Source organism: Pseudomicrostroma glucosiphilum (genome assembly GCF_003144135.1).
Source record: "Pseudomicrostroma glucosiphilum strain MCA 4718 unplaced genomic scaffold BCV69scaffold_10, whole genome shotgun sequence".
Lineage (NCBI taxonomy): Eukaryota > Fungi > Basidiomycota > Exobasidiomycetes > Microstromatales > Microstromataceae > Microstroma > Microstroma glucosiphilum.
In genome coordinates this window covers 602745-625665 of record NW_020289922.1, presented here as the reverse complement: position 1 = coordinate 625665, position 22921 = coordinate 602745, and the positions used below count along the sequence as shown (strand labels likewise).

Sequence of the window (22921 nt, the reverse complement as noted above, 5' to 3'; positions counted from 1 at the left end):
CAGGAATGCGGGCGTCAAGAATCTCGTTGAACGAGACTAGTCACGGTGGACAGGCCAAGGGTCGCGGATCTTCTCTCTTGGCATAGTCAGATGGTACTGGATATCAGCGCTTGCTCGTCAAATCATCTCATAGTATAGTCATTGACCGCTCAGCAACAATAAGACGAATACACCTTGTCTCACAGTCTTACTTGCGAGCAGGTGGTCCACCACGACTTCCATCCGGCAGCTTCACCGGACACTTGAGTACCATGACCTTCTTTGCTTTTCCCTTTCCTCCTCCTCCTCCTTCCACCTGCTGCTGCTGCCCTGCATTTTCCAAATCCGCCCCAAGTCCCTGCCTATACCTCGTTGTGCATCCCAGACTCTTGGCCACCTCCTTGAGTCTATTGGGACTCATTCCGATTTCTGCTGCGAGGACTTCAATCTCGAGGACAAAGCCATCGACGTGGAGACAGAGGGCGAGGAGGGTTGCCAGGAGCTTCGTCTCGCCAAAGGGCGTCAGCACCCACGTCTTCCTCGCTCGATCCCTACTGCAGAACGCAGCGAGGAGTGCGTCTAGGAGTGCTTCGCTGGACGCTTCTGCCGTGGGGGAGGTGAGCTTCAGCTTCTCCTTTAGACCCTTACGGTCATTGAGGATCTTCCTGTTGCTCGCGGCGAGGGAGCGCAACGCCCAGAGGTAGGCAATGTATAGCACGAGGCGCAGCTGCTGCTTCTGGTGGGAAGCCGACGTCTTGAGGATGCCTGAAGCGCCAGAGGAGGTTGCCTCCCCACTAGCACGCTGTGAGGAGAGGACACGGTTCCATATCCTGCTTGCGAGCCAGTTGGACTTGTTGCTTGCCAGTGGTAGGAGCTTATGCACACCAGACACGTCCGAGGCGTGCATGTAGGGATTGGCGTAGATGTTGGAGCTGATATCGCGTGGGAAGAGCTCAGAGAGGGGGTAGACATCCTCTGGGGAAGTTGCCTCGAGGTGGGGAGTGGGGATGGGCCTAGAGGCGAGGTTTGCAGCAGTGGGCTGCGAGCTGTCCGCACCCTGAGATGCGTGCAGGGCGTCCACGTCGAATTTACTGTCCCCAATGGCCTCTGTCACACCCTGAAGGATTCCCCCATCCATACCAGTCGTATCTACCTTCATACGATCTGCATTCCTCAATGCCAACTTCTGCTTGCGGTTACCAAATGCCTCACCCAGATCTCTCCTGGCAGCAGCAAAGGTAGCACCTCCCTGGATCCTTGCAGACTGTCCACCACTGGGGATGATACTCCGCGCAAGGGTGAGCAGAGGAGCAGGATGGAGTGTCACTTCCTGAGTTGCAGGGTCGTAGATAGCGGCGAGGTAGGAGCCCGAGTAGCCCTTTGCCTGAGCGATGTCTTCGGGGGAGAGGCAGCCCTCCATGTCCCAATTATTGGATTCGATGGCGATGTTGGATGTATTGGCAGGGCGAGTGCCCAGCAGGAGAGAGTTCTTGAGCTGCGGTGGTGCGGATGATGAGGATGAGGATGAGGGCAGGTGGAAGAGGTTCATGGATGAAGGCGGCTGGAAAGAAGGAGAGTCGACTGCGAGCAGGGATCAATGCAGGAGAAGGCAGGAGTGAGTACAAAAGACCATGGCTCAGACACCCAGACGTACTTGACTCCACTCACCCAGCAAGGCTTGCACCTCGTAGCCGCCCGTCTCTGCTCCTTTATGATCCTTGAACTTCAACACCACCTCGCCCTTTGTGGGCTGACTGGCGCTGCTTCCGCTGCCACTAGGTCCTGATGAATCCTCGCCCTTTTTGCTCTTCTTGCTTGACTTGCTGCCGTCGGCATCTCCGCTCCTCTTCTTCTTCGACGGTGATGCTGATGATGATGATGGGTCTGCCATGGCTGTAGATGCTGCCGCAAGAGGACGATGTAGCGGATGAGGATTGTCAGATGCTCTTTGATGGTATGTACAGTCGTCGTCGTCGTCGCTGCCCTTTCCCTCTTCGCGCCTTGCAAGGTTTCTTCTCTTCCCGCCGAGAGAAAAAGGGACGGAACTGGGAAATCCAATTTGCAACTCCGCTTCAATTTACACGGAAGTAGACGCGAGGCGCAGATGAGACGTGCAGCGAGTGGAGAGGCTGGGTAGTCTATGCAGCAGCATCGACGCTGACCAAGACAGGCAGCCACTCCACCACTGCCTCCCTCACCATGCACCAACAGTGAACACCAGCAAGCAGCAAGCAGTCTACTCACGCCCATCGGCTGCGGCGACCGTGCACACGCCCCTCATCACCCCCCCGGCCATGCCAGCCACACGCCGCCCCCATCGAGCTCGAGAGACAGCAGCAGGTCCTTCCTCCTCTACCCGTCCGCGCCCTACCACCCCTCCACCTCAGCCTCATGCCAATGGCTCCCCTTCCTCGCCCTCCTCGACTTCCTCTCCATCCCTTGATCGAAGTGACGCAGCAGATCGAGTACTCCTGGTACCTTCAGACGTACGAAGGCGGATAGCAGCCAACCGCACTGTCGGCGCATTCGAACGTCTGCGCCGCCTCGAGGTAGAGAAGACTAGAGCTGCCCAGGAAGAAGCAGAGCAGAGGCGCATCGAGGAGGACAAGGCAGTACAGCGGCGCATCGAACAGAGAGAGAAGAGGGCAGCTAGGATCAAAAAAGAGGTGGGAGCCGAAGTCATCGACGTTGACAATGATGGCAAGCGCTCTCAGCGTCCTGGCGCTACTGTCAAGGCAGATCCTGATGATGGCACACCGCCACAGGAGGTCATTACCATCAAGGACGAGTCAGACGAGGAAGACGTCAAGCCAGTCATCACTGCCAATGGCGCTCTGGCAAGCACATCCAACTGCGCACCTGCACCCCCACCCCCGCGGACTCCTTCTCCTCCGCCACCAGTGCAGCAGTCACAGGCCACGCCTCCATCTGTGTTCGATCGGTTGCGAGCTACCACTGGAGATGTTGAACCCCTCTTCTTCAGAGGACAGACAGAAGAGACGCAGCTCGGAGACAGTACCAATGTACTGCCTTCCCCAGGCCCGTCTCGGGAGCAGAGCGCAACACCTGCCGCCGGCGATTCCTCGGACATGCCATGGAAAGTCCCCTCTCGGACAGAGCTACCCTGGCCAGAGCCTTTTGAGCGCTTAGAAGAAGTCTTTCGAGCTCTCAATACCGTCTATGCCTTTTGCTCTGCCCGCAAGCACCTAGCAACAACATTCGATACCATGCGTTCCAGCGTAGAGACGCTCATCAAGCGTGAGCTAGAGGTACACCATATCGCCCAGCTCAAGTCGCTCCTTCCGGACCTCATCAATTTCGCCTACGTCGAGACGGACATGCTCGAGGTCCACCTCGATGGCGGGAACAACATGAGCGAGGGTCGGCGAAAAGCGATGGCCAAGCGGGCAGACACTGACTGGGCATTCGAGGAGGCTGCGCGGTTGATCGGTCTCGATGAAGGCAGGGAGGCGTGGAACGGCGCTATAGCTAGCACTACTCAGGCTTCGGAGCCACCGCCTCTCGAGATGAACAGTGCAGGTACGACTTCCGAAGGACTCTCAGGTCCAGCCATCCAGGAAGCGGGAGAGCTCTTGCCATCTGTAGCGTCCCTGCAACAGAGCTCCAAGGCAGCAGCGTCTGGCAAACGCCGGCGGGACGACTACGTTTTGCTGTTCGAGTTCAACGATGGGACGCTTCAAGGACCGAAAGCCACAGCGAGAGGTCGACCAGGTATGCGAAGAGGTCCGCAGAAGAAGCCCTCCGCCATCAAGAGAGGTCCTACACACAACCCGCCTCTCAACAGTCTACCCTCGGCTTCGTCAATGAAGCGACTCATCGACAAGCGCAATTTGAAGTTCGAGACGGCAGTCTGCGAACTTCTCGCTGCCTGTCAAGCCAAAGGAGAAGACGCCGTCGATTTGCTCATCTCCGCTGCCAACGACCACGTACCTATCAATCCTCAGACTGCCGAGAGGCCAATGCTTGGCGAGACGCCGCAGAAGAAGAAGATTCGACTGGAGTATCTGATGAACAACCCAGATCAGCGGCCGGAAATCAGCGAAGTCATCGAGGAAATGAAGGCCGCCCCGTGGTGGGTAGACCAGGTGGTGCCTGGAGGTAGGAAGACTTTCCCTGATCGGCAGCCCAAGTACGATGGACTTACTTTTGCTCTCAGTCAAGAGCTGGTGAATGCTCTTTGGTCCACACGCAAGATTGAAGAGTTCTACACTCACCAGGCTGAGGCCCTGAATGCCCTTGATGAGGGCTTGAATGTCATCGTCTCGACCTCCACTTCATCCGGCAAGTCGCTGATATACCAGGTACCGATCATACGTGCCCTCGAAGAAGATCGCACAGCTACAGCCTTGTTTATTTTTCCCACCAAGGCCCTCGCACAGGATCAGAAGCGATCTTTGCAAGATCTTATCTGCGAGCATGAGACGCTGGACGAGACCGAGGTGAAGGTTGCCACGTACGATGGAGACACTGACCGCTCTTTGAGAGTGGACATTCGAGAGAATGCAAATATCATCTTCACAAATCCAGATATGCTGCACCAGTCTATCTTGCCCAATGAGCACAATTGGCGGCGATTCCTCAGATCGCTGAGATTTGTCGTGGTCGACGAATTACACACCTACAATGGCCTCTTTGGCGCACACGTCTCTCTAATCATGAGGAGACTACGGAGGATCTGCACTGCGCTTGGCAATCGGCGCATCCAGTTCATCTCCTGCTCAGCTACCGTGGCGAATCCAAAAGAGCACATGCAGACTCTCTTCGGAATTCAAGACGTCGAAGTCATTACCGAAGACGGCTCGCCTCACGGCAAGAAGGAGTGGCTGATCTGGAACCCACCTTTGATGGATGAGAAGGATCCGAAGCAAGGCAGGGTCTCTGCCTACGCTGAAGTCTCTAAGATCTTCCGCCATCTGGTCGAGCGGGGCGTGAGGACGATCATCTTCACGAAAGTCAGGAGGACGTGCGAGATTGTCATTGCTCAGATCAGAAAGGACCTGCTGATCGAACACCGCCACGACATCGTCGACAAGGTCATGTCCTACCGCTCCGGATACTCACCAGAGGATCGTCGTCAGATCGAGCAGGACATGTGGAAGGGATCTCTGCTCGGTATCGTCGCCACGAGTGCGCTCGAGCTTGGTATCGACATTGGCTCGTTGGATGCAGTCATCATGCTTGGGTTTCCCTATTCGATTTCCTCGCTCCGCCAACAGTCTGGGCGAGCCGGTCGTCGATTGAAGGATTCGCTGACGGTCCTCTGCTGCGACCCTTTCCCAATGGACCAGCACTATGCTCGTTTCCCGGAGGACGTCTTCAATCAGCCAGATGCAGCGCTTTCCGTTGACTTGAACAATGATTTCGTGCTTGAAGCTCACCTGCAATGCGCAGCCGAGGAGATGCCGATTCATCCCGTAGACGATCTGCCGTTCTTTGGCGACCATCTACAGGAGCTCTGTCGCACGAGGTTGGTAGCTGATGACGATGGCTTCTTCCACTGTCGGAACGAGCTGCGTCCCAACCCATCCAAGGAGGTAGCCATCCGAGGCGCTCGACAGGTGACATACTGCTACATCGATGTCACGCCTGGCCGACGGGACGGGCCACGCATCATGGAAGAGGTAGAAATCGACCGAGCCATCTTTGAAGCCTTTGAAGGTGCCGTCTTCATGCATCAGGGCTCCTCCTATATCTGTAAAGAGATCTCTCACGATACGCGCATCGCCAAGATGATCCAAGCCGATGTCAATTTCCACACTCGTCCGCGAGACCATACAGATACAGACGCAATGGAGACGCACCGTATCCGTGCACTGCGCAATACGACTTCCAAGGCCTACTTTGGCAAAGTTACCATCACCACGCACGTTTGGGGCTACTTCAAGGTGGACAAGCGCGCTAACATCCTCGATGCAGTAGATGTGGACTGCCCACCTTTTGTGCGACACACAAAGGGATTCTGGCTAGATGTACCCAATTGGCTTATTGCCCTGCTGGCAGAAAAGCAGATCAATGTCGCTGCGGCTATTCACGCAGCGGAGCACGCCCTCCTCTCTCTAACACCCATGTTCGTCGTCTCCCTCGCAGGCGACGTGCGCACCGAATGCAAGATTGCCGAGCGAGAGTACCAGAAGAGCAAAGCTACAACGAGGAAGCGACCGGCTCGACTGATCTTTTACGATATGCCGGGACAGAATGGAGGAGTTTGCGAAAAGGCCTTTAGCCATCTGGATGGGCTGATACGCATCGCAGTGGCTGTTATTGAGGCATGTGCTTGCACAGAGGGGTGCCCGGGCTGTGTGACTAGTCAGACATGTGCACATGCGAATCGTAAGTGGGGAAAGAGAGATCGCATGACGTGAGGCCCGATCTGACAAACTCTCTTGTTCCTCTTTGCACGTTCTCAGAGGTGACATCTAAAGTCGGAGCACTCGGCGTGCTACGTGGTCTCATCGGTCTGGAACCTCTATCACCCGATCTGCCACTACAGAATGAGCGAGGTCATGCAAGCAACGTGCTCGATGGACAGGACAGTGTGGCGCACACGATTGAGGAGGCTTTGCCTGTACGATGTGAGTGGAGCGCTTCCCTCAAGATGGTCCACTATGCCACCAGAAATTGACACACCTGTCTCCGCTTTTTGCCGCTTTTTGCCTTTCTCTCACTTGCCCCTCCCCACGCACAGCCACCCAACAAATCGAAGTCGAAGACTCTTCCAGCGAGCAGCTCCCGCCTTCGCTACGTGCCGACTTGGAGCGACTGCGTGAGATTTCTCTGCGTGGAAATCCGGATGGAATGATGCCTGGACAGGGGAAGAGTATGCTGTACCAGGAGTGAGAAGGGGCGCGGAAAGAGGCGCGAGATGGCGCTCCCTACATGAGTGACTGATGTTTCTCCTCAATGAGGTGAGAAGGAGACGGACGAGGTCGAAGATAGGTATGACTTGTGCACTAGATTATCACCCGGCATGTACAGTATTCGCGCAGCCGCTCGCTCATCCCAATAAGTATTTACAGCCTTTCACAGCCTACCTTCATTGCGAACCGGTCACCAGCGCTTTCTACCAGAGAGAGTGAGCAACACGATCGAGGGCTCTGCTGCCGGAGCATCGACCTTGCGACCACTCGATCGTGGTGGTGGTGGTGGGGCATCTATTGCTCCCAAGCAAGCCTGACGCCGAGGTACCGCTTACTCACAGGCACACCCGACTCCCAGTGAGGCACACCTGGCCACTGAGGTACAGTACGGTACCTGACTACCGAGGATTGTGCCGTGCGGTGCTGTACAGTATTGAAGCGCTTCGAGGACAAGAAGGTACCACCTGCACCACCCTGCGCAGGGCACAGGTTTCAGGGCTCAGGGCATAAGGCACAGGCAGGCACGCTCAGGGCCGTAGACGCTCTCGCGATCGCGATCGCGATCGCCCTGGAAAGGGCATCGTCCCTCGAACGGGACCCGAGCGCAATGTCTCCGGGTTCAGGGCAGGAGCAAGAGCAAGAGCAAGAGCAATGCCAGCGTCCATTGTTCGTTTGCTGGAGCATAATCTTGTGAGGTATATAACCACGCTGTTTGGCGCTTGACCCTCTTTTCCCCTCTGTCCTCCTTATCCATCACTCCTCGTCTCACCGCTACCTGCCGTCACTTACCCCTTTCATACACCACACCTTGTGAGCCTATGTTGTCACTAGTACCTCTACTGGCGCAAGAGCTCGCTCACTCTACTTCTTTTCGAGGTCCATTGGACCAGGACACGGTGAGTACACCCCACGCTGCGTTGACGACTTCAACCATCGACGAGCATTGGATCGTGGCTGACTGTTCCTCCCTTGTCGCTCTCTTCGCAGGACTCTGTCGACACTCTCTGGACATCGTCACTTCTCTTGCTAAGAAGGACTGGGGTATCGAAGCAGTGAGTACCTACGAGCATCATCGTCGTACTGTGTCGCGACCTTACACTAACATCATCTGAACCCCTTCCGGCCCTCCTCCAGTTCTACCAAGGTCTACTCTCCATCACTTGACATAGGACTTCACTCTGTAACAGTCATTAGGAGGACTTATACCCGTACAAGCGTACGCCAATCTGTGCACCAGATACTGAGTGAGTAGCAACACACCGACTCCTGTCCCAGACCCACTACTCATCAGTCGAAGCTGACTTCGTTCCGATCCCCACCACTCTCAGCTCACCAACATGCACTTAACCGCTCATCACACAGGCTCTGACTGCAAAAAGAGCTTCCACCATCAAGAGCAGCGACTGAGCAAGCATTCGATAAAGTCATGCTACTTCTCGTGCTGTCTGGGAACCATAGGGACACTCGTCGTCGACGGCTGCTCGATCGCTGGCGCGCAGACAGTCCAGTCGACGAGTACACAGGCAGCAGGCAGCAGGCAGCAGATGGATTCTGCGCAAAGAGAGCGATTCCATCGTGGTTCTCCTCAAGCCCAGCTCACTGGGCGGCTCCTGGTGCTCAGTCTCTTCGCATGCCAGAGCGTCAAGGATCAGCACGCCTCTAAGACAGCCAAGCTCAGTCATGACAGCCCATGTACTGCGCTGGAGCGTTCTTATCTCCGGCGACTGGATGCTGGACTGCGCAAGGCTGGCTCAGAGGATGCACAGAAGGCTGAAGAGGAACGTGCGTGGCTGGAGGAGTGGGAGGAAGGGTCCGCGATAGACCCCGAAGCCATCGAGCACTGGCCACAGGGAGCCATGGCTACGCAGGCGCTCGTTGGCTTTATGAAGGCAGGTGGGAAGGACCGCGTCATGGATCTGGCAACCTGGCGCCGACGCTGGCCCCTCGGTATCACCAGCAAGGTCTGGGGACGACTCGAGGACGTTAGATGGCTCCTCTTCGCTCCCGCGGGACCTTCGACGGACTCCAGATATACCTCTGCCGACAACGGCGAAGCTTCTCGGGACCAGCTGCGGAGGATCGCGTACCTGTGAGAGGAATACGAGCCCAAGATGGTCTAGAAGGGCTCCCCAGAGCGACGCCGTCTGCACATTGCCCGATCGACTGGCAGCATACGCGGCCAACGTCGCCGCCTCCAAGTCATACCTGCGCAGATCAGGTCGGCGTCGAAGACTGGACATGCGTGCTGCAGAGGTGCTTCGACCACTGCTCCGCATCTCAGCAATCGAACAAGGCTCTCTCATGCAAGACGACGAAGATCTGGGCTCGAGTGCTCAACTGCTTCATCTCCAAGCGATGTCACACTGCTTTCCCATTAAATCGCGCTACGCAAGCTGGGCACTGTTGACCGAGCAGTCATTCCAGTAAGATGTAAAGTGTTCCAGCATAGTCGACAAAGGGAATACTGTAAAAGAGGGGTACTACTGTATCACAATACCTACTTCGTCTTCTCTACACAACTTGAATCTCGTCCTCATCGCCTGCCTGCATCTTGATTGAGCTAATAAGCGACCAACATCCGATCTGATGGTGATTGCACTCTTGCGCAGCTAGTGGCGCAGTGGGTCTACATCGTCTGCGATACTGCCGAATCTGTAGCCAGCGACCGGCAGATGTGATTGTGATCATGATTCGGAATGTCCCCATGGCAGAGCTTCACTGCTCGCTTCGCTTTGCTAGCGAAAGGGCGCCGAGAGCCGGTCTGAGTGTCCGATCCCAAGGAGATTTGTGAAGAGGCCTAGCGGGAGATTCTGACGGTAGGGCTTGGCCTTGCAGAGGAAGAGGCCGAGTCATGGCATGTCGATGCAGCTGGATGATTGGAGTTGCGGGAAACCAGCCTCGCTCAATAGCTGTTCGACAGAAGGCAGAGCAGACGAGAAGAGTGCAGTCAATACCAGCTCGAAGGGATCTCAACGGACAGGCCAGGCAGGGCAGGGCCGCTCCAGCTTATACTCACTCATAAAATCCCTTTCCTCCCTTCTTTCCGACCCATCCCGCATCCACCATCCTTCCCAATAGTACTGCCGGTCTGTATTTTGAGTCACCCGTCTCCTCGTGCAGCGTCATCATGATGCTCAAGCAGGTATCCAATCCAATGAAATCGGCCAACTTGAGAGGTCCCATCGGATGACCCATTGCGAGGTGCATCGTCGTGTCGATGTCCTCCTTTGAAGCCACTCCCTCGTCAAGACAAATGATGGCTTCATTTATGTACGGCATCAGGAGACGATTAGCGATGAATCCCGGCGAGTCCTTGGAGTGCACGAGGGTCTTTCCGCACACCTCTGCAAAATGGCGAGCACGTTGAAGAGTCTCTTCGCTTGTCTGAAGAGCAGGAATGATCTCCACGAGTGGCAAGACGGGGACTGGGTTCATCCAGTGCAGACCTACAACGCGTGAGGCGCTCCGACTTTTTGCGAGTTCCTCAGAGGGGAGTACTGCGCTTGCTGCGATTTTGCTAATGGAGATACTGCTCGTATTTGTTGCGAGTATGGTTTGGGGATCGGGAAAGGCGCGAGAGAGGGAGGAGAAGAGGGATTGTTTCACGGGAAGCTTCTCCGTGGCCGCTTCGATGACCATGTCTAAACCTTCTTCCCCGCCAGCTGCACCAGGATGTGTCTGCTTCAGCTCATCAATACTCCCTACGGTCTTCCAAGCTCCTCTTGCATGCTTGGCCTCCTCTTCTCGAATCTTCCCCTTCTTGAGGTCTTTTTGAAGGAGTGATTCGAGGAATTCGCTGCCCTTTGAGAGTTGCTGAGGGGAAGAATCGACGAGGGTTACAGAGGTGCAGCGTGCGCGGAGGGCAGAGACGTAGGCGATTCCGGTGCCCATTTGACCGGCGCCTATGACTGCCAGGCGCTTGATGGGGCTGGAGAGGGAGGACATGGCTGCGGATGAGGAGATGGTACAAGCTGTGGGACTGATCTGCGGAAGGAATGACCTCGCCGTTGAAGGTAGACGGTGCGTGCGGGGCAAAAGGACGCGGGGACGTGCGAGCGCGCAAGTCAAGCCACGCAACGGCCGCTGAAACACCACACACAGCCAATCACAGATACCAAACAGGGGCAGAGACCATCGCCATCGCACTCCATCGTACAGACGATCATCACCACGACGACCAATCAGCCGCAGCACGCCCTCTTCCTCAGGCGGCAGTCACAGCATACACTCTGCCCTCCCACACACCCAGACACACATCATGGAGAATTACTTAGAGCGATTCAAGTCCGCGGCCAACAAGGCAGGCATTCAGGTGAGCATACAGGCCGGGCGGCAACGAGGAGAAGATGTGGTGATGGCGAGATGCCACTCTGATGCTCTTATGGTAGCAAACATCGAGAAGCTGCTCCTGACAGTCGTATACTTATTCACGAACCACCACTCCTCCCCTCACACCTTACCCCCTCCAGGCCACCGCCTTTGCCCAGCAGACCTCTCGCCAACTCTCTGAGCAAGCCCAGCTAGCCAAAGCCGGCTTCTCCCTCCCAAAGGAATGCGAGCGTGCCTCTACCATCCTCCAGTCCTTCCTCGCCGATCCTCAACACCCCGACACAGCTCTCAATGCTATTCCCAAGGCGGTATTGGAGAATGCTAAAGGTCTGGCAGTGTTCAGTGTGGTGAAAGCGGGATTCCTTTGGAGTGGAAAAGTGGGGAGCGGTGTGGTTGTGGCGAGATTGGCAGATGGGAGCTGGAGTGCACCGAGTTGTATTGCGACGGGAGGTGTGGGTGTGGGATTCCAGGTCAGTACGAGGTACAGGGGTGGGGAATAGCAGTGGCAGTAGCAGACTCGACTCGTGGTAAGATGCACCCCAGTGCTTACCCTTATTCCTCTCACCCCTTATCCCGTACAGATCGGCGCCGACCTCTCTGAGTTCGTTGTAGTGATGAACTCACCCGACGCTGTCCGCTCCTTTGCAATGGCTGGCAACCTTCAGATTGGTGGAAGTCTGAGCGCAGCAGCAGGACCCATCGGCACGGGTGGGGCCATCAATGCAGCTATCGCTCACCCGGCACCCATGTTCAGCTATTCTAGGTCCAAGGGTGAGTTGAAGACGAGAGAGGTAGAAAGAGGACAGACCCCAATCATTAGGGATTAGGCATCTGACCGCCCATCTTCACCTACCCGCTCCTCCCTCTCCCATGAGCAGGTCTCTTCGCAGGCCTCTCCTTAGAAGGCACGGTCCTCGTGGAGCGCAAAGAAGCCAATGCCCACTTCTACGGTCAACCCATCCCCGCCCTCGACCTCCTTACAGGAAAAGTTCCCGCACCAGAAGCAGCAAGTGCACTCTATGAAGTCATTGAGGCAGCCGAGGCAGTTGATGAGAGTGGAGTGGGACAAGCCAGCTATATACCTTCGGCAGAGGGAGGATATGCTGCATCGATGCAGCAAGGACATGGCCAGCAGAGCTACGGTAGTGCTGGCAGTGCCGGTGTCGGTGGACAGACGGGAGAAGCGCCATACGAAGTACCCGCAGGAGCCGTTCCATCCACGAGTCCTGCTGCTACTGGAGGTGCTGGAGGAGCTGCTACTACTGGAAGTGGTGCGGAAAAAGGAAACAAGACCGTCTTCGATGCTGATCAGCCCTGATGCCGACGGAGGACAGAGGGCGGTGAGGATGTGAGGCACTAGTGATACTGTAAGCACATTTTTTGTCATTCGAACAATTATTCAGAGATATGCTATAGCATTCGGCGGGAGTAGTGAGCTAGTCATGCAGTCAGTGAGCGAGCGAGCTAGTCAGCCCATTCGATCAAAGTAGAGAGCAAAAAGATGCATTATGTTGCATTGTAGAATAGCCTCCAGCTCCTCCATCCGTCCATCATCCATACCCTTTTCCCTCTGCCATCACCTAAACTCCTCTCACACTCTCACTACAACTCCTCCCTCACCCGATCCACCACCCCCTTCACACCCTGAACCGCCGCCTCAACATACTCTCCTGCCGTCTCAGGGGTAGGAGAAGCGCCTAGCGCCGAGCTGGCAGAGCGCGTAGCCTGGTGGAGCGCATCGGCACCTTCTGATCCGAGGGAGGAGAGGAGGGAAGAAGCGTCCGAGGCGACGGATCCTACTGCTCCTTCGGCCGAGGAAGAGCTGAGGATCACACGTCCACGCCGTGAGAGGGAGGAAGCGCTGCTGCTTGCTTCTGACGCGAGGGAATCGGCGCTCTTGCTTGCCTGTGAAGCAAGAGAAGAGGCAGAGCTCCCTACTTGGCCACCTGCTGGAGCGAGGGAAGAGGCGCTGCTACTCACTTGCGACGCAAGAGAGGAAGCTGAGCTGGCTGCTTCTCCCACAAGGGAGGAAGCGCTGCTCACCACTCTTCCACGACGCGAGTAGACGGACCCTGCTGCGGCTGCTGCATCGCTTGCGGCACCCTGTGCTGCATCGAGTACACTCTCTACATACTCTCCTGGGGTCTCGGGTGTGGCTTCTACTCCCACTGCGGAGGCTAAGCTGCGTGTCGCCTGGTGCAGCACAGATGAGGCTTCGCCAACCAGGGAGGAAGCGCCATCTGTTGCCAGACCAGCGACGGACTCGATGTACTCTCCTGGAGACTCGGGCTGCACGTTAAGGCCTGCTGCTTGCGCTGCAGAGCGAGCGACAGAGCTGGCTGAGGAGCCAAGGGCGGTTGCTGAGGATGACATGCCCACGGAAGCGGCCGAGAGGATCTTGCTTGCTTGCTTCGTGTCGAAGTCTACTGGAACCTTGTCGGCCACGTTGGAGGCGGCGCTAGATGCGACTGAAGAGGCTACACTGCCGATGCTTGAGCCGGAGGAGTAAATTTCATTCACAATCGACTCGATCATCTCTCCGCTTGATTCGGGCTCAAATTGCACCCCGGCACGCTGCGCTGCTTGACGGGCAATGGAGCTGGCAGAGGCGTAGTACTCGCTACCGATGGATGAGGCGCTGCTGACTAGAGGACTGCCGGAAGTGGCAGTGCCGGCGACGGCGGACTTGGCGGCTTCGTAGACTGACTCGACGTACTCTCCTGGTGTCTCGGGGCTCACCGACATGCCGACGCTCTTGGCTCCTTCCCGTAGCAAAGAGCTGGCAGAAGCAGAAGCTTCACTAGCAAGCGAGCTTACCGAAGCGGAGCCAGGGACACCGGAAGTGACAGCGTCGTAGACGGACTCAATGTACTCTCCAGGAGTCTCAGGGTTGACTTTGATACCCACACTCTTGGCGCCCTCCCTTAGTAGAGAGCTAGCAGAAGCAGAAGCCTCACTTGCAAGGGAGCTGGCAGAAGCAGTATCGGGCATGGCAGACTTGGCAGCTTCGTACACGGACTCGACGTACTCGCCGGGGGTCTCGGGGTCAACGCTGACACCTACGCTCTTGGCGCCTTCTCTCAAGAGCGAGCTGGCGGATGCAGATGCCTCGCTCGCTTTGGCGCTGACGAGAGAGGCAGCACCCGAGCCACTGACACCCAGTGAGCCGGCTGCTTCCTTGAGAACGTTCTGGGCATCCTCGCTCAACTGCTTCGTACCGCCCACGATGGACTCGAGGACACTAGCAGCAGCGCCAGCGGCACCGAGCGCACTGAGCTCCTTTGCACCAAAGGCTCCCAGCTCGGCAAGGGCGGTATCGTAGAGACCCTCGAGAGAGCTCTGCAGAGTGCTGATCTTGCGCTGGATATCACCCTTCTTGCCACCGCTGACACCCACGACTCCGCGTGTGAGCTTCTTGTTGCCTGACTTGAGCGATTGGAGCTCCTTGCTAAAGGTCTGAGCACGGGGCACGATTCCTTCGTCCCAGCTAGAGAACTGCTCGCGAGTCTTTGAAGACTTGGCAGACTTGATGAGGGAGCGGTGCGCCTTTGTGGCCTCGGCGATGAAGCGCTCCACCTCTTCTACCGATGCGCGCTGCGTTGCATTCTCCTCTGCCTCGAGCTCACCGAAGAGGGATCCGAGTGACTTGACGGCCCTCTCCCTGGAGCGCGAGAGCTTGCCGTGCTGCTTCTCGACGAGGGCCTTGCCTGCCTCGGTCCTCTCCGGCCCTTCTTCTCGCTTTGACACCTTCTGGAAGGCTTTGGCCAGCTGGGCAAAGACGCCGTCCACCTCCATCTCAACGTCTTCTGTTAATACGTCAAACTTCTCAGGGACCGTCTCTGCAAAGCGAGCGTGGATCTCATCGAACCTAGTCTGCACGAGCTTGTGTTCTTCGTCGATGAGCGCAGCGAGACCCTTCTCCCAAGCCTCGAGCTGCTCCTTTGTGCTGGTGAGCTCGGCTTCCTCCTCGGCGTCAGAGACGGCCGAGGCTACTGGGTCGGCTGCTGCTAGAGGTCCACCGGTAGCTTGGTCCTTTGCAATATTGACGCGATCAAGAAGACTAGGATCGTTCACGGCATGCGCAGCGGAAATCTTCTGAGAGAAGAGCAGAAAACGTTAGTCCCCGCTCAAGATTCAACATCATGGCTTTGCAACGGCCTACTCACTGCCTCAGCGACCTTCTCATCTTCGACTGCCTTGGCCTCCTTCTTTGCCAACCTTGCCCAGCGCTTTGCATCCTTGATAGCCTCACTACTCATCGCATGCGACTTCCACTCGAAAACCTTCTGCAGGGCCTTATCCGCCTGTGGTCGGATGTAAAGCGCATATGTCCTCCTCACAGCTGGGTCAAAGTGATTGACGTAAAAAGAGTGGCTGTGCTTGGCAGAGGAGAGCACGAGTGGGTGGGCGTGCTTATTGTAGGCTCGGTAGGCTCCAGTGCCCGCAGCTAGGGACTGAAGGTAGGCGTCATTGAGCACGGGGGCGACATCGCGGCGGTAAATATCCTGATAGGGCTTGACGGCCTTGCGAGCGCCAACAACGTGAGTTTCCACGTGCTTGCTGTAGTGCTGCCGAGCGACCTTGAGGTGAGGATCGGCAAAGGCCTGGCTGCGCTTGATGGCGCGCTTGCGGAGTGGCTCGATGTTGCGATTGTAGTACTTCTTGCTCAACTGGTTGGCGGTCTTGTAATACCTTCTGCCGATCTTGTTGGCAGTCTTGTAGTAAGGCAGAGCGGTCTTGTGGGCTGTCCGGTAGTAAGGCGAGGCAGCATCGATGTAAGGCTTGGTGTAAGGCTCCACCTTTGCCTGTGCTGCGTGGTAGTAAGGAGTGACGACGGGGGCAATCTGAGACTTGGCTTGCGCCAAAGTCCTGCACGTAGCTCTGCTGTCATTGGGATTGTAGTCTGTATGTCCCCAAGTTGCCGGACACGACCAAAAGGCTCCCACGAGGAGGTAAGCCACTCCCGCCTGGAAGACGAGAGAAGTGAGGAGGGCAAAGAAACCCGCCTTGGCCTTCTTGGAGGTGCGACCACTGCTGCCTCCATTCCCTCCTCTCCTGTTGTAGTCCTTTCGTGATGCTAGCTTGCGATCTCGCTGTCCATCTTGATCATCGTCGAACTTGATGATGGGAATGGGCGCATTGCCGCCATCGTTGCCGCCGAGTGCGGGTGCGACGCCCATGGGCACTGGCTGCGGGGCGGCGCCATTGCCCGATGCTTTCTTGGACATTTGAATTGAAGCAAGACGCCGCAGCAAATGATGTGATGAAGTCGAGAAGGGTGGGTATGATTGATGGTACGATAGTGACGCTGCAGGAATAAACGAGGAAGGTGTGAATGCTCCGCCCAGAGCGGCGGGGCCTGGAAGCTTGGCCCCTGCGTCCGACGTCATGGGCGGATTGCGCGCGAGGCGTGTGAGTGAGCCTTGCTGCCCCGGAACGGAACCTCTCCCCGCAAAGACTATACCGGCCAACATTGGAACCCCGCTCACCCACTCACCACTCCCTCGACGGAAAGGAAGAAATTCCTGCATGTTGTGGAATACATGCTGCTACCATTGCATCCACATCCCACACGGCAATGGCCGCCTCGACGTTCAGGCTGCGGCGTCCAGGCGTAGAGATCAGGCGCAGTGTCTCTTCACAGGTATCCTCGGGCCTGATACCGTCCTACCAGTCTGAATCTGCACTGCAGCCATCGCCGCCCAGCGACGTCTCCTCCCTCGATGCTGCACCATTGCCGATCTTGCCCTCCTCTATCGCCTCTTCATCCGCATCGACACTGGATGATCTTCCCCTAGATGCTACCTCGACATCCTGTACTCCAAGCGCAGGTACCTCGCGGCCCTCACATACCTGCCCACACTGCGCAAAGGCCTTCTCCCGCCCGGCAAAGCTGCAAGATCACCTTCTCATCCACACCGACTCGCGGCCGCACGCTTGCTCTCATGCAGACTGCAACGCCGCATACCGCACAAGATCGAAGCTGTTGGAGCACGAGAGGAAAGCGCACCTCGATGCTGACCAGCAGGAGCAAGAAAAGAAGTTCCTCTGCACTCACATCCTCGAGAGCGGGCAGGCGTGCGGCCGAAGATTCTGGACCAACCAGCATCTGCTGCGCCATGTAGAGGGCGTACATGATGCCGGCGCCACCGATATAGAGCGGGAAGAAGGCGATAATGAGGACGATGACAACAGAAGATCTGGACAGTACGGATGTACTGAGCCTGGGTGCACACAAGCATTCAGCAAGAGGAAGAGACTACGTAGACACGTCTGGGAGGCCCACACCGACCATGCCGACGAGGATGACACTGCGACTGCAGAGGCAGAGGCAGCGCAAGAGGAGGATAAGCGGGCGGGCACACCAGCCGCTCTACGAAACAAGCTACCCTTCCCGTGTTCTTTCCCGGACTGCACGAAGCGCTTCCCTACCAACTCGAAGCGTAAATCCCACTTCAAGACGCATGCCGAAGACCGGTACACCTGCGCCCTTCCACACCCAACCTCTTCCGAAGCGCTTGCACCTACACCTGCACCTTCAAGGAGTACTCCTGAGCTCCTCACGTTCCCAACCTGGTCGGCTCTGCAGAGCCACATGCGGGAAGCGCATCCACCTGCCTGCCACTACGCCGCTTGCAATGGCAAGGTCTTTAAGAATCGGGAGAATCTCAAGATGCACTTGAGGCGGCATGAGGAGAAAGAGCACGAAGAGAAGCAAAGGGAGAAGGACAGGGGGAGAAATGCAGAAGTTCAGGAGTCGGGGCAGGGACAACACTGGTGTGAAGCTTCGAGTGATGAGGAAGATGACGTCGGCGCTGGCGTCGCAAAGGCTTCCAGGTCGCTGCGCGTCTTCCACTGTACCTGGCGGCCAGAAGCCCGGGTTGCCAACGGACACTCTCAGCCTGGCTCAGCCATCTCGGAGTCAACCTCGTCCGGTACACCCTGCTCCAAGTCCTTCAAGTCCTCGCACTCCCTCCAGACACACATCCGTGTCGCCCACCTGAAGGATCGTCCCTTCAAGTGTCTTTGCGGGAAGGCCTATGGACACAAGCACCTTCTCAAAAGACATGAAGTCAAGTGCGCTGCGGTGCTCGCTCGAGAAGAGAAGCAGGATGGCGACGAGGAAGAGACGCACGAGAAAGGGGCAGGGGCAAGTGGAGTAGCACGAGGCGACGAGGCATCAGCGCCAAGCGAACTCGATGAAGACGAAGAAGACGACGTCTTTCGCCAGGGGGGAGGTGCTCTTCCTGAACAATATCGCGAGACGGTCTTTGCTGCCGGGCGACGCCTGCTGCCTGGGTCTGCTCGTAGTACTCGCACAAGCACAAGCACAAGCACGATGATCGCCTCCCGTAGGGTAAAGAGAAAGCTTGGAGAGGTGTTCCCCGGCACTGCCGCTACCGCTACCTCTGTCGGTGCGTCAGGTGACGACGAGCAAGGCAGTGAGAGTCTCATCGACCTCCTCACCGGTCGCGGCTACGCCACCAACCCCGCCACCACCATCCCTTCGTCCTCCGACGTTCCACCTTCTTCCCTCACACCTACATCCACACCACAAACACGTCGTAAACGCCCACGTGCTCTGCCTTGCCCTTGGTCTCGCTTGCCCTTGAGCACACGCACGACTTCGAATTCGGACTCAAATCCAGCCTCTATCTCTGCGCCCTCTGCACCTTCAACCTCTGTCCCCTCGACGACCTCCGTAGCCGCAAGTACGGATGCAAGTACGATCACGGACCCTCAAGCCTGTCCCTTCCGCTTCGCCCGTCTGTACGACGTGACTCGTCACCTGCGCGGAGCACACGGGGTGGAGTTGAGTCAGGGAGAGGTGAGGAGGTTGTTTGAAGAGGAGGAACTGCAGGGATTGCCGGCGCCGAGGGGGAGTGGGAAGGGGAGGGGGAAGAGGATAAGAAGAGAGGAGGAAGAGGAGGTATTGGAGTTGGAGGAGGAAGAGGGGGAGGAAGAGGGAGAGTAGTGCTTGCTTCGTCTTCTTATCATACCCTGTTCATATCCATATTTACATCTAGATCTATAGAATTACCTCTGTTTTGCCACGAAGAAACAGATTTCGCAATGTATCGCACGGCATCGCATTGTGTTGCATCCTACTCCTCATACCTCATCTCACTGCGTCCTCTTCGCACCACCACCGCCACCGCCACCGGCACCACCATCCGCCCCCCTCATCCTCACTCTCACTTCTCACCCCTCGCAGCGCTCAACCACTCTAGCTGAACCTCGCTCACACACCGTCCATAGAGAGAAGCAGTGTACTGCAACTCCTCAAAGAGGATATACTTGGGTGCGGAGCCCCTTGCTCCACTGCTGCCACTGCCACCACTAGAAGAAGAGGAAGGTCGGAGGTTGCGAGGAGAGAGGGCACATGTTGGGTGAAGACGAAAGATCTACCAGTAGAGTGTAGAGTAAGTAAGTGGAAGGAGGGAGAGAAGTATCAGCACTCAGCGCTTCCCATCCATCCGGTCTCACTACGTCCCTCTCCACTTTGGCTTCCATTCACTCACCTCATTCCCCAAGATTCGTCTGAAGTGACCCTTGTGCTCCCCCTCATCCATTCGCGCTGCGACATTACTGTCCGAACGACCCTGCACAAGGCAACGCAGGAGGGACTCGTAATCTTCATCCTCTTCTCCTTCTTCCTCGTCCTCTTCATCACCAAGGCGTGCGCCATTGTTGCGTGAACCGCGGGTGACGAGCAAGGGAAAATCTCCCTCGTCGTCGATCTCCTCGTTCTCGTCCGGATTTGAGTCAGACTCCTCCTTTTGCAGACCAGAAAGGACCCTCTTTCTCCTCTTGCCTTGTACCGCCTTCTTCTTCTTCTTCTCCTCCTCCTCATCTTCCCGCTCTTCTTCCTGCACACGAATCCCTGCACGTTGACAAATGCCCACGAGCTGGTCTCGGACATCTTCGACTTCCTTCATGCTGCGAAGATTGATGTAGTGCTTTGTGCACCATTGCTTTAGTCTAGACTCGGGGGAGGAGGAAGAGGAGTTTGCTCCGTTTCTTCGGCCGTGGGTCTTGCCATCACCGTTGCTATGCCCGCCCGCACCGGCAGCAGCACCGGCCTCGATGTAATACTCCGCCTTGACTCTGAGGTACTTGTAGAATGCGCGAAGCATAGTGATATGATCTCCACTGCGATGGCGGAAGATCCTCTTGGCCTTTTCCGCCTCTGCTCTCTTTAGATCCAACAACTCCATCTCCTCGCGCATCTTATCTGCCTCTCCCCTGATCCCACCTACACCTCCGCTGCCATTAGAAGAGCTCTTCCTATCCTTGACGTTGTCGCCAGAAGCGTACATGGTTGCATCGACAAAGATGTTGCGCTCCGACGAGAGGATGGCAACGAGATCGCGTGCCTGGCGGACCGTCTTTTCTCCGTAGTGCTCCGCGGCGGTGAGGAGCAAGAGGGAGAATTGCGGCGCGAGGGGGAGGAGAGACATCTTTCTACCTAGCGCAGTGAGTGCCAATCTTCTCGTGCCTTGGGCATCCTCGACGGGCTCAAGTGCGCCCATGCTGGCTAGGCCGAGGACGGCGTCCCTCAGCTTGCCCTCGCGCGGCGCTTCCACCCATTCCACCTCTCTCGGGTCCACCCCAGCAGAGAAACAGTCCAGTGCCACTGAGCCGAGGTTCGAGCGATGAATCTCTGGTAACGTAGTCGGCTCCATGGCGTCGAACGCCGAGGTGGGGTAAAGTCGGTAACACTCTCCGGGTGCTTCTCGTCCCGCTCGTCCCGCTCGCTGCATCGCTGCCGACTTGGAGATGGCTCGAGTGGTGAGAGTTTCGATGCCCGCGGAAGAGCCACCAGAAGCGCTCGAAGGAGTCGTCTGAGTAGCTGAGCCACCCGTCCGGCCGACTTCAGAGATGTGCATCCGCTCCTTTGCCAGACCACAGTCGATTACGTAGCGGATACCAGGAATTGTGACGGACGTCTCGGCAATGTTCGTTGCTACGACTACTTTCCTATAGCCAGGTGGAGTAGGCTTGTACACTTGGGCCACCGCTTTACTCCCAAGTGCGGCATACAGAGGCACTACAAGCAACTTCGCAAGGGAGTGCGGCCTGCCCGTAATCTTCTCTTGATCGCTGGCCCAGGTGGGCAGATGCTCGCTCAGCTGACGCAGTCCAGCAGAGAGCGATTCGATCTCCTCTGCTCCTGTGCCGAAAATGAGAATGTCGCCGGCAGTGCCATTGCTTGAGCCACAGGGTTTCGAGACGTGCAACTGCAGGACTTGTCGCTTCGCTGCATCGACCCAGTCCTCCACTGGCTGTCGTAGATGCTGAAGTGTGACAGGGTGGGTCCTGCCCTTTACATATAGCACAGGTGCTGGTATCAGCCCTCCTTCCGCACTCTGCGGAAAACCATCAGCATGCGAAGCCCGGCTCTTCGGATCGCTCTCCGTTGCGAAGAAGTTGCTGAAGAGCTCAGCATCGATCGTAGCACTCATGATGACCATCCTGAGCAGCTCGGGTTCTGGCTCTCCGTCCCGTAGCTGCCCTTCGTTCCGACGATGTTCCCAACTTCTTCTCAGTTCTCGCCTTCTTCTCTGGATCCTCTTGGCTAGCCCGAGCAGCAAATCAGACCGAACGGTCCTCTCGTGTGCTTCGTCGATGATCAGAACAGAGTATTGTGGTAGAAGAGACTCATGGCTGGGGTCACTGATCTGCTCGAGGGTAGTACCCGCCTTGATCAAGCTCGCAGAAGCCTTTACGAATTCTCTCAGCAGCCAACCATCCGTCATGAATTTGATCCTGGTATGCTTGGTAGTGCGGTCCTGAAATCGGATCGCAAAGCCCACGAGCGACTTCGAGCGGGAGGAGCCATCATCTTCACCTGGATCAGAGGTTCCGAGCTCTTGAGCTACTCGCTTGGCCAGGGAGAGGGCGGCCATTCGACGGGGCTGAGTGATACCGATCAGCCGGAGGCGCTCGGTGCTGGTGGAGGTAGAAGTGAAGCCCGCTTCGTGCAAGAATTGTGGGATCTCTATCAAGAGGCAGAGATATACGAAACCCAGAAGGATACGAAGATCAGCTACAATCATCGCTTTGTCATGTCTCTGACTCCACATTTACTCACGTGTACTCTTTCCACTACCTGTATCTGCCATGAGAATGACCGTCTCCTCTTGCCCTATCCTCTGTACAATGGCGTCCCTAGCCGACCATATAGGCAGACTACGCCTGACTTTCATGATACTCTCGTCGACGGATGCTGTCAGAGCATGGTTTGCTGACCCGTTGCTTGGAGCATTAACGAAACCTCCGCCTTTGCTTCCTCCTCCTGCTTCTCTTCCTGCTCTGCATGTCTCCCCATCAAGTCTGACCTTCTTACTGCCGTTTCGAATAGGCGAGCTGAAGCTGGGGGTCCTCACTCCATTGGCTTTGCTCTCTCTACTGTCCTTGTCCTCATTGCGAGACCTCTTGGATGGAGAGGACTGTACAGAGGCAGGCAACCGTTTGAGCGGAGAGGAAGGGATGGTAGGAGCAACCATTGCCAGGCGCGATGGCCCTGCAATGGTAGGCGCTGCCTCGGGTGAAGAGCGAATGGAGGACTGCGCCGACATGGCAGTATTTCCAGTTGATGCTGAGCAGATCGAGAATCTACCAAGTGTAAGATGGCGTACACATCGAGGTCAAGAGGAGGAGGAGGAGGGAGGAGGAGGAGTAGGAAGACGCACCTTTGGCGGAAAGGGACCAAGGAAAGCAGATGCCGCGGC

At 56.7% G+C, this 22921-nt stretch overlaps 8 protein-coding genes across 8 annotated transcripts; 4 read left to right on the top strand and 4 right to left on the bottom strand.

Moving 5' to 3' along the window:
- Positions 1–113: 113 nt before the first annotated feature.
- Positions 114–1970, bottom strand: BCV69DRAFT_283961 (hypothetical protein). Its single transcript, XM_025492878.1, has 2 exons — positions 1648–1970; positions 114–1560 (listed from the first exon to the last, which is right to left on the bottom strand). The coding sequence occupies exons 1-2, from the start codon at positions 1868–1870 to the stop codon at positions 188–190; spliced, it is 1596 nt and encodes a 531-aa protein (XP_025347020.1). The 5' UTR covers positions 1871–1970; the 3' UTR covers positions 114–187.
- Positions 1971–2219: 249 nt separating this feature from the next.
- BCV69DRAFT_250686 (P-loop containing nucleoside triphosphate hydrolase protein) lies at positions 2220–6622 on the top strand (the record flags this gene model as incomplete). Its single annotated transcript, XM_025490391.1, has 3 exons — positions 2220–2427; positions 3082–6330; positions 6408–6622. Coding segments are annotated over 3 exons (3672 nt in total), but the record flags the coding sequence as incomplete, so codon positions are not given.
- Positions 6623–7675: 1053 nt separating this feature from the next.
- On the top strand, positions 7676–8950 carry BCV69DRAFT_313596 (hypothetical protein; the record flags this gene model as incomplete). The annotated part of the gene is made up of 4 exons (XM_025495041.1): positions 7676–7753; positions 7845–7909; positions 7992–8101; positions 8220–8950. 4 exons carry the CDS (start codon positions 7676–7678, stop codon positions 8948–8950), a joined length of 984 nt encoding a protein of 327 aa, XP_025347018.1.
- A 711-nt stretch (positions 8951–9661) lies between these two features.
- Positions 9662–10871, bottom strand: BCV69DRAFT_36229 (putative 3-hydroxybutyryl-CoA dehydrogenase). Its single transcript, XM_025495221.1, has 2 exons — positions 9874–10871; positions 9662–9766 (listed from the first exon to the last, which is right to left on the bottom strand). Exons 1-2 carry the CDS (start codon positions 10800–10802, stop codon positions 9760–9762), a joined length of 936 nt encoding a protein of 311 aa, XP_025347017.1. The 5' UTR covers positions 10803–10871; the 3' UTR covers positions 9662–9759.
- A 145-nt stretch (positions 10872–11016) lies between these two features.
- BCV69DRAFT_283959 (DUF500-domain-containing protein) lies at positions 11017–12621 on the top strand. Its single transcript, XM_025492877.1, has 4 exons — positions 11017–11169; positions 11327–11656; positions 11768–11957; positions 12065–12621. Exons 1-4 carry the CDS (start codon positions 11116–11118, stop codon positions 12502–12504), a joined length of 1014 nt encoding a protein of 337 aa, XP_025347016.1. The 5' UTR covers positions 11017–11115; the 3' UTR covers positions 12505–12621.
- Positions 12622–12788: 167 nt separating this feature from the next.
- On the bottom strand, positions 12789–16414 carry BCV69DRAFT_313593 (hypothetical protein; the record flags this gene model as incomplete). The annotated part of the gene is made up of 3 exons (XM_025495040.1): positions 12789–13091; positions 13167–15281; positions 15353–16414. 3 exons carry the CDS (start codon positions 16412–16414, stop codon positions 12789–12791), a joined length of 3480 nt encoding a protein of 1159 aa, XP_025347015.1.
- Positions 16415–16728: 314 nt separating this feature from the next.
- Positions 16729–19238, top strand: BCV69DRAFT_283958 (hypothetical protein). The gene has a single exon (XM_025492876.1). The coding sequence runs from the start codon at positions 16765–16767 to the stop codon at positions 19159–19161; it is 2397 nt and encodes a 798-aa protein (XP_025347014.1). The 5' UTR covers positions 16729–16764; the 3' UTR covers positions 19162–19238.
- On the bottom strand, positions 19209–22877 carry BCV69DRAFT_283957 (P-loop containing nucleoside triphosphate hydrolase protein). The gene is made up of 3 exons (XM_025492875.1): positions 22282–22877; positions 19709–22188; positions 19209–19591 (listed from the first exon to the last, which is right to left on the bottom strand). The coding sequence occupies exons 1-3, from the start codon at positions 22766–22768 to the stop codon at positions 19382–19384; spliced, it is 3177 nt and encodes a 1058-aa protein (XP_025347013.1). The 5' UTR covers positions 22769–22877; the 3' UTR covers positions 19209–19381.
- Positions 22878–22921: the final 44 nt, after the last annotated feature.